General features: G+C 68.6%; 1 protein-coding gene across 1 annotated transcript; it reads right to left on the bottom strand.

Moving 5' to 3' along the window:
- Positions 1-2,734: 2,734 nt before the first annotated feature.
- Positions 2,735-8,132, bottom strand: RGS11 (regulator of G protein signaling 11). Its single transcript, XM_056866240.1, has 18 exons — positions 8,061-8,132; positions 7,083-7,352; positions 6,882-6,978; positions 6,699-6,749; positions 6,407-6,513; positions 6,256-6,307; positions 6,090-6,148; positions 5,907-5,983; positions 5,743-5,824; positions 5,474-5,605; positions 4,946-4,975; positions 4,704-4,765; positions 4,417-4,530; positions 4,112-4,227; positions 3,743-3,830; positions 3,308-3,446; positions 3,038-3,120; positions 2,735-2,858 (listed from the first exon to the last, which is right to left on the bottom strand). Exons 1-18 carry the CDS (start codon positions 8,130-8,132, stop codon positions 2,735-2,737), a joined length of 1,755 nt encoding a protein of 584 aa, XP_056722218.1.
- Between the last annotated feature and the right edge of the window lie 826 nt (positions 8,133-8,958).

Genomic DNA, 8,958 nt, shown 5'->3' with positions numbered 1-8,958 from the left:
ATTGTTGGGAGGAAGCGGGGGGGGGGGGGATCAAACTGCTCTCAACGAAGAGTCCCCGACACATGACCTGAAAGCTCCATTCCTAAGACACCTTCCCTAGCCAAGTTTGGGGGGGGAGGAGTCCCTTCCGTGAGGGTGGAAGTCTGGGGCTTAGCGCCCCCCCAGACACTGTCCCATCCCAAGGGGGCTTAGTCCCAAGAAGCCCTTTCCGTTCTCATCCCACAACTGCAGGAACTCTCCTCATTTTCAAGCCATGAGCAAAAGAGCAGTGCCCCCTCCCTCCCTCCTTCAAGCTCCCGACCGAGGGGGGCTTTGCTGGCCTCTGCTCTCTGCCAGGAGGCTTGGATTAGCGCAGGAGGGGGGAGGGGAGATCTAGCGGCAGCCTCGTGGTCCAAGGGCCGGGGTGGGATGGGGGCTGAGCCATCTGCCTGGGGGGGGGGGTCTGTAGTAGGGTTGCCAACTTCCAGGTAGTATCTGGCGATCTCCCGCTATTATGTTTGGTCTCCAGACTACTCCAATCAGTCCTGAAGAAAATGGCTGCTTTGGAGGGTGGCTTCAGTGGCCTTATACCCTGCTGAGGCCCCCTCCCTAGCACCCCCCCTCCCCAGGCTCCCCCCCCCCAATCTCCAGGTATTTCCCAACCCACAGGTAGCCACCCCAGTCTGCGGGCAAGGGCACTTCCCCCCGCCCCACACGCTATGCTAAGGCCCAGAGCTCCCCACACGGAAGTGACCTTCCCAGGCCGACCTCCAGCAGGGCAGGAGGGGGGAGATTCATGGAGGCAGAGCCCTCCTAGACCAGGACCTTTGCCCTTGGCAGGCAAGGACAAGATGGCCTGCATAGCAGGGTGGGGGGCGGCGGCTAAGCCTGCATTCGGGCCCAGCAGCTGTTGGCTGGGAGGGAAGCCAACAGGCTCCTGCCCCTGTTCTTTAGGTGTGTGTGTGGGGGGGTCAGTCCTCCCAGGAACCACTCTGACTGGGGCAGTGTACCCATGTTGGCATGGGGGGGTGGGGGCACCAGGAGTGACATCAGTTCCCTCCCTAGCAGAGGGCTGGAAGCGAACCCTGTGCCTCCCCAGCAGCTGCTTTGGGGGAGGGGCTGGGCCAAAGACCCATCCCCACTCAGTGCCCCACCGTCCCTCCCCACTGGTGCCTGCCTGGGCACTGTGGCCAGTAGCCCCTTAAGCGCCACTCTCAAGTGCCAGCTGAGCCCAGAAATCCTGGCAAGCCCCGGGAGAGGGGGCGGGCAGCCTTCTGTAAGCAGATTTTCCAAGGATTGGAAGGAAGCCGTGTATGTGATCACACACGCGCCGCCCCCCCCCCCAAACATTTAGGATGCTCTCTCACCCCTCCCAGGTCTTTCATAATCCGAATTAAGGGCAGGGATCTCTCCCCCTTCCCCCCCCCCCCCGCAGATTAAACTGGACTGTGTTTTTGTTTGACAAAGTCCCTCTTCGACGCCAGATTGACCAGAGGATCAAACGGCCTTCATAGAAGCCAGTTGGGGACTTTAAAAATCCCCTGAGCAGGGGAGGGCAGAGTGGGCATCTCCATGGGGCAAAGAGGAACTGCAGAGATGAGGAAGGGGGCCTCCCAGAAGGTGCCCTGAAGCACGGGGGGGGGGCTCATTTAATTTCCCCCCTAATTCCTCTAAAGCGCTTTGGGGTGAGGGAAGTCGTTGGGTTGACTCGTGGTGACCCCATAAGGTTGTCTGGAGACGGTTTGCCGTGGCCTGGCGACCCTGGCGTTCCTTGCAGTTCTCCCGACCAAATCTTTGTCATGGTCAGGGCTGAGGGTGTGTGGCTGGCCCGAGGTCACCCCACAAGCTACCGTGGTGCGCGAGGGTGGGGGTTCGAACCTGGGCTTCCTAGGTACTAGTCAGACACTTTAACCACCACACCACTCCTGGCACAATAAGCTTAAGAGGCTCAGGCATGATGGCGGGGGGGGGGGTTAACACTCGGCTCCTGCTCAGGCTGATCCCAGAAGCAGCTCAGCTCCTGGGGGACTGAAGGTCCTGCCCTCCCCCACCAGGAAGGAGCCTGGCACCCTTCTCCCCTCACGCCAGCGCCCGGCACCAGCACCTGGCCCGCTGCAGAGCAGCCTGGCCCCAGGGCAGGTCTCCCACAGCCGTGCCCCACAGGCAGGGGGGCACACTTCTCCTGGGGGTGGCACCTCCCCCCACACCCACCCAACCCCCTAGGTCAGGCAAAGGCTGGCCTCTGGCCCTGGTTTCCATCCGCAGAGGAGCAGGATTTGCCCTTTCCGTCAGGGAGGTGGATGAGGAACAGAGGACAAGCAGCGCCATCCTGCTCCGGAAGAGGCTTTATTGCCTGTTCAGACAGTCCAGCTACGCAATTGCGGGGTGGTGGTGTGGGGAGCAGGCATAGGGGTGTTTATTCAAACTGTAAGGGTTCAGGGGACATCAAGCCAAGTGAAGGCAGGGAAGGGGGTGATGGCTTCTTCCATGGGGCAGCAGCTGCAGAGGGGGCATGGAGGGGGGCCAGGATGAGGCAGAGGGACAAGTCCTGAGCCCAGAATGCGGACAGCAGGCCGGTGAGCAGACGAGGCAGAAGAAGGGGGTGGGTTGGTGGGGGTCAAAGGTGCGGGGTAGCCATAAAATCAACAAAACACACACACACACACATATATATGGCTTCTTTCCAGTGGTGGTACGGGGTGGGGGGTTGAGCTGTCCCGCGGCAGCCAGATCTCCGGGGGGGGGGGTGTCCGCTTCACGCTGGCGGAGGCTCCAGGCCGGCTCTGCTTCTCTCTTCAGCCTTCACCTCGGGTTCCCCGGGAAGCAGGAGGGCCGGGCTGGGGCTGGAGTGGCGCGGCTTCCACATGAAAGGAAACACCCTGCGCGGAGGGTGGGGAGGAGGGCTTAGGCCCAAGGTTGGCAGGGGTCTGCACCTGCCCTGCACTCCCCCCTCCATTGAACCCCTCTTTTCTCTGGCAGGGGGCTACGCCTGTGAGACACATGCCACGCACGCCCGGGAAACCTGGCCTGCCTCTCGCCCGGCCTCCGGTTCACTCACCGCTTCTTGGTCTCTGGGGGGATCAGGGCCTCAGCCAGCAGGTTCTTGTAGGCCTCAGACTTCAGGAAGCGGGGGTAGGAGTCCTGGGGTGGGGGCGGGGCAGTCAGTCGAGGTCCAGCAGGGACCCTTTTCCCACCTGCCCGCCCACCGCTCCGGCATCAAGCCAGGGCTCTACGGTGCATCTTGGCACCTATTTGCTCCCAAAGCCCCGCCGAGGGGGAGGAGCCCCTTCTCCCAAGGCATCTGGGGGCTCAAGGCCAGCTCCAGCACCTTTTTCATAAGCATGTAGATGTGCATTTGGGCATCGTCCATCACGTAGCGGTGGGGGATCTTGATGCCCTCCAACGTGCGCTCCATCGTCTTGCTGTCAATGTTGACCCAGCGGGTGGCACTTGGTGCCAAGAACTGCCTAGAGGGCACAACAGGCCCATCAGCCGGGAGGAAGGAGAGGCTGGGGGCGGGGGGGGGGAGCCCACAGGTGAAGCAGAGGCACAGTTGCTAGCCAGCCTGTGGGGCAGACGGGGAGGGCAGGGCCTGGCCAGTGGGGGGATGCCCTGCAGTCACCCAGAACAGCCAAGGTGTCCCTCAAGCCTGGCAAGGGGAAAGGCAGCCTCTGAAAGGCAGCCCCCCAAGAATCCCAGATGGGAGGTGGGCAACCCCCCCCCCCGGATCCACAGCTGGTTCGTGGGGAGGGAAGCCACTGACTGGTAAATGGTGTCCACCATCTCTGCGATGCGTGTTTGTTCCCCATGACGCAGCTCCTCACAGGCCTCCCAGAAGCTCAGGTTCTCGGCTTGGAGGGGGCAGAAGAGAAGAGCCCTTCAACCTCTGGGCGGGACAGCAGCAGAAGAGGAGGTGGCGGGGAGCACACTCTGCCCAAGGCCTGTCTGGAGGCAGCCCGGTGCTCTGTGGCGTCGGGCTACCCCCACCCCCAAAAAAATCTCCTGTTTCGGCAAGCGGCGGGGGGGGGGGGGAAGGGCGGCAGGGTTGCCACCACCCAACTGCTCCTCTCAGCCCTGGGCAAAGGAGCCCCCACCCCACTCCACCCCCAGGCAGGCAGGTCCGCACACTCACCACTGAACTCTTTCTGGAGGAAGGCCAGGAGCTGCGCCCGGCCCAGGATGTCACTCAGCAGTTCCCTGAAGCCAAAACTCCAGCGCTCCACCCGCAGTTTGGTGGGCACTTGGACCCTGCAGGTGAGGGAGGAAGGGTCAGAACCACCAGGCAGGAGCCCCCTTCCCCCACCCCGAAAGCTGTGCCTGCCACCCAGCCGTTCCAGAGTAAGAGACCTCCACTGGGCCAGGAGGCGTGGCCTTCTGTCCTCCCCCCCCTCGCACTACGTGGGGCAACGCAGCTGCCTTGGGGGTCCCGGCACTCACGTGGGGGCATTCATGGCCCAGTAGGTGGGGTCGTCCGTGATCCAGGGGTTGCTGGGCAGGCAGCCGGACATGATGGGGTCGTGGGGCATGTACTGCTCGTTGAACTTGATGTACCTGCGAAGACGGGGAAGAGATGGGCCCCTGCCCCCCCACACACACACCCCAGTGACAGGGGCTGGCCACGGAGCGGGAGCAGCAGGCAGGCTGGGAGCCACCCCCTGAGAGCCCCTGCCACGCAGTGGCGAGGGGTTCCTCGCCATCCCGGCTCCGCCCCCAGAGCCACTCACCCTTCTAGGCAGATGGAAGACTTGACCCGGGTCCTGCTCACGGCTGCACGACAGAAGCGGATCTGTGCCCAAGAGAAAGGGGTGGGGAGCAACTGGGGGACGTCTCAGAGACAGGGCTGTCTGCAGTCGTCCAGGGGAGTTCCCTCTTGGTCCCAGCTGCCCCCGCCCCGGCCTACTGGGTGAGGGCAGACTGGAGCCTGGTCCTGCCTTCCCCAGGAGCTCCCCACCTCCACCGCACTCACCTCCTGTTTGTAATAGTCCGCATTCTTCACCTGGGACAGAGAGGAGCAAAGAGGCTCAGAACTCAGTGACCAGGCCCTGTGTCCCCCCCCCCATCTCTAACCACCGAGGCCCCCTCTCCACCACCAAGGGATAAGCATTTGCCCAAGTGCTCCCCCCGCCACCCTCCCAGACTTCCCCCCAGCCCCCAGGAGGGCATACGTGCAGGTGGGCTTGTCAGTGACTTACGTGGACAGACAAGAGCAGAACACAGCAAAGAGCCCGAGGGTCAGTGTGAGGACATTGTGGGGGGCAGACTGGGGGGGACCCACGGCCCAGGCCCAGCACACACACACACACACGTCCAGACACGGCCCGGTCCAGGGGCAAGCTCTCCAGCACGAAGGCGCAGAAAGAGCGGGGGGGGGTGGGCCGGGGTGGTCCCTGAGCAGCCTCCGGTGCCGGCCCAGACGGAGGGGGCTGCAGGGGAGGCCCCCCCCAGAAACCAGCAGCTGAGGCGCCCGTGCGGAAGGCGCCGCGGTCGCCCTTACCAGCGGGGCCCTGGCGCTGCGGGGCGTCCGTTCCTCCGTCCCCGGCTCCGTCCCGCTGGAGGCGCCGCCGGGCTGCAGCAGAGCACAGCAGAGGCCGTCAGGGACCCACCCGCGCCCCGGCCGGCCGGCCGGCTGCCAGGAGAGGGAGGCTGGCGGCCACAGAGGGCTCCCGCCCCGCCCCTCCCCTCTAGTGAGGCCCCCCCGAAGGTGAGGCCGGGCCCCCCTCCCGCCCCCCGGGGGTGCCCTGCCCCCGCCCCCTCCTCACCCACCAGGGGCCGGTTGACCAGCCAGTAGGCCTGCTCCTGGCACTCCAGCACGATGCGGTCCCCTCTCCGCCGCTGCTTGGCAGCTCTGTCAAGAGGGAGGGGGCGAGGGGGTCAGGGCCTCCGCCTGCCCCCCCCCGCCCGGCCCCCCGCCCCCCGGCCCGGCTCACCGCAGCTGCTCTCGGGCCTGCATGACCACGAAGTCCCAGGCGTGGTTGATCCGCTTGTGCAGCTGGCTGTAGTCGCCCTGCGGGAGGGGAGGGGAGGGCGGGAGGGGGCGGCCTCAGCCAAAAGCCGCGGGGGCTGGCGAGGAGGGGGCCACCCCCCACCCCCCCACCCCCCACCCCACTTGCCTTCTCGTGCTCGACCAGGTCTCCCTGCTTGCGGATGTTCTTCTTGGCCAGGTAGACGGCTGTCGCGGGGGGGGGGAGAGAGGGAGAGGGGGGCCGGTGAGCCGCCCCGCAGGCCCAGAGCCCCCCCCCCCACGCGCGCCCCCCGCCCGCCCGCCCACCCACTCACCGTAGTCCAGCTGGGTGGCCGGCCACTTGGTGCTCATCCAGAAATAGGGCGTCTGGGGGGAGGGGGGCGGGTCAGGGCTTGGCAGCGGGCCGCGCGCGCCAGGGGACCGCCGCCCCCCGCCGCCGCCCCCCGCCCCCCCCCCGCGGGCTACCTGGAAGCGGTAGGGCGTCTCGTCGGCGCGCAGGAGCAGGCTGCGGGGGGCCTTCAGCGGGTAGATGTAGCCGTGGCGCACCAGCAGCTGGCCCACGTGCAGCGCCTCTGCGGGGGGCACAGAGAGAGGGCGAGGGAGAGCGCGCCCATCCCGCCCCGCCCCCGCCGGGGGCCTCTCCTCCCGCCACCCCCCACCCCCCCGCCGATCCCCGCTCGGACTCCGGCTCTCCGGAGCGAGCGGAAGAGGGCCCACCCCCCACTTCCCACCCCCGCCGGACGCCCCGAGGACTGACCCTCCTCGCCGATGCCGTACTGCTGGGCCAGCCACTCCACCACGGCGCGCCCTGCGGGGGGGGGGGGGAGAGCGAGCGAGCGAGAGAGAGAGCGGCCCTTAGCCCGGCGGGGGGGAGGGGGGAGGGGGGAGGGGGGAGGGGCGCCCCCCGCCCGCCCCCGCCCGCCCCCGCGGCGCGGCTCACCGGTCATGGCGTGCGGGATGGCGGTGAAGAGGAGGCGCTGGTTGCGCAGCTCGACGCCCATGTCCGGGTCCTGCATGGCCACCACCGCCCGCTCCAGCTGCGCCCGGGGCGGCACAACACGCGGCCCGTCAGCCCCGGGCGCCGGCGGAGGCGGGCCCCCCCCCCGCCCCCCCGCGCCCCCCCCCCGGTCGCGCCCCGCACCTTGGCCAGGCAGGGCAGCTGCAGGCGAGGGCCGCCCGCCGAGCGGAGCGCGCTCACCCACATCGCGGCGCGGCGGGCGCGGGACGGCTTCTGGCCCAGGGGGACGGGCCCGGCCCGCGCCCGGGGGAGACCCCGCCCCCTCGCCCGGGCCTCCCTCCTGGGCCCCGCCCTCTCGGAAAGGCGCCGGCCACTGGCCGGGGGCCGGAGGAGGGCGACGGCGACGGCGGCGGGGTGTGGCGCGCCAGGGCCTGCCGGGCAAGGGCCCCGCAGCTGCCGGCAGAGGAGAAGGCAGGCGAAGCCGCTGCGAGGACTCCAAGGGCCGTCGCCGAGGGGGGGGGGGTTCGGTGGCCCCCGAAGGGCGGACCACAACCAACGGGTTCAGCTCACATCCACAGAGTTTCCGCACTCTCGACAGTAGGAGGAACCTCCGGACAGCCGGAGCGCTTCCTCAGGGGAAGGGGCTTCCTCGGGAGGTGGGGAGCGCTCCTGCCCTGCAGGCTTTCAAGCAGAGGCTAGATGGCCACCTGTCAGCAAGGCTGATTCTCCGACCTTGGGCAGAGCACGAGGGGGAGGGCACCTTGGCCCTCTTCGGGGCACGGAGTAGGGGGTCCCTGGGGGGTGCGAGGGGGAGGTCGTTGTGAACTTCCTGCCTTGTGCGGGGGGTTGGACTCGATGACCCTGGCGGGCCCTTCCCCCTCTAGGATTCTACGATTCCCCACTCGGGCAAAAAAGCCTTCGCAGCCAAATGAAGAGAGGCGCCTGTTCCGACGCAGCCCGCGGCGGCTCTTCCTCCTCCTCCTCCTCCTCCTCCTCCTCCTCTCCCGATCTTGGCCGCCCGAAGGCGGAGGCGGTTTGGGGGCGCTCCTTCCTTCCCCGACGCCGCGCGGCCGGCCTCGGAGAGCCTCGCCTTCCCGCCCCGGCGCCTGAAGGCCCGCTCGGAGCTCAGCCCGGCGGCTCCCGCGGAACTCCCTGCCCCGCCTCCCGCGGAGACGGAGAGCGGAGCGCGTCGCGCCGAAGGGACTGCAGCCAGCCAGAAACCGAGAACCACATTTATTGGGGGTGCCGTCAAATACACGGGTGCGCCCCCCCGCCCGCCCGCCTTCTCCTCCTCCTCCTCCTCCTGTGCCGTCAGGCGTCTCGCTTGGCGGCGGGGGGGTCCTCCGGCGGCGGCGGTCGGGCGCGGCGGGCGCGGCGCGGGGGGGCTGGCAGGGGGTTGGGGCGGGCGGACTTGAGCGCGAAGCCTCGCAGGGGGCGGGGGGGCCCCGACAGCAGGTCCCCTGCAGCCGCCGGGCGGGCGGGGGCTTCCCGGGGGGGCTTCCGGTACCGGCAGCCGGGGGCCCCGCACAGGCAGCCGCAGCCCTCCCCTTGCGCCGCCCAGAACTGCTCTCCGTAGTCCAACCTGGCAGGGGGGGGGGGAAGGGCTGCTGAGGCCTCCGCGCCGGGGGCGCCTCCAGTCCCCGGGGGTGGGGGGAGGGGCCCGCCTGTTTCCTGCCCCGAATCACGCGCGGCCCCGGGGGGGGCGAGCCAGCCAGCCAGCCAGCCAGCGGCCTCCGGCTTTCTGCACGCCCTCCTCCCAACCGTGGCCGTCCCCGAGACGGGCCTCGGGGCCTCGGGGCAGGGCTGGCTGCAAGGCGCTGGTCCTGCGCATGGGACCCCGACCCCCCCCCCGCCACCGCCTCCCCGCGGACTGCTGGGCGGGCGGGTCTGCAGGGCCGCCTCGTCCCCCCTGCGATAGATCTGGGGGAGGTGTGCTGCCGTCGGGCAGGGAGGCTTCCCCCTCGGCGGGGAGACGGGGCTCCCGGGGCTTTCGACGGGGCGCCTCTTTCTCGGGTTGCCGGTCGGGTCCCCGTCCCCGTCCCCGTCCCGGCCCAGCCGC

This window comes from Euleptes europaea, chromosome 21 (genome assembly GCF_029931775.1).
Source record: "Euleptes europaea isolate rEulEur1 chromosome 21, rEulEur1.hap1, whole genome shotgun sequence".
In the NCBI taxonomy this organism is placed as follows: Eukaryota; Metazoa; Chordata; class Lepidosauria; order Squamata; family Sphaerodactylidae; genus Euleptes; species Euleptes europaea.
This window is presented reverse-complemented; position numbering and strand designations above follow the sequence as displayed.

Excerpts from the sequence above, each read along its gene's own strand:
- RGS11 (XM_056866240.1), bottom strand. The coding sequence starts at position 8,132 with ATGTGGTTCTCGGTTTCTGGCTGGCTGCAGTCCCTTCGGCGCGACGCG. Across the intron at positions 6,979-7,082 it reads AGCTGCCCTGCCTGGCCAAG|CTGGAGCGGGCGGTGGTGGC; the intron begins GTGCGGGGCGCG and ends CCCCGGGCGCAG. Across the intron at positions 3,121-3,307 it reads TCTACATGCTTATGAAAAAG|GACTCCTACCCCCGCTTCCT; the intron begins GTGCTGGAGCTG and ends CCCCCACCCCAG.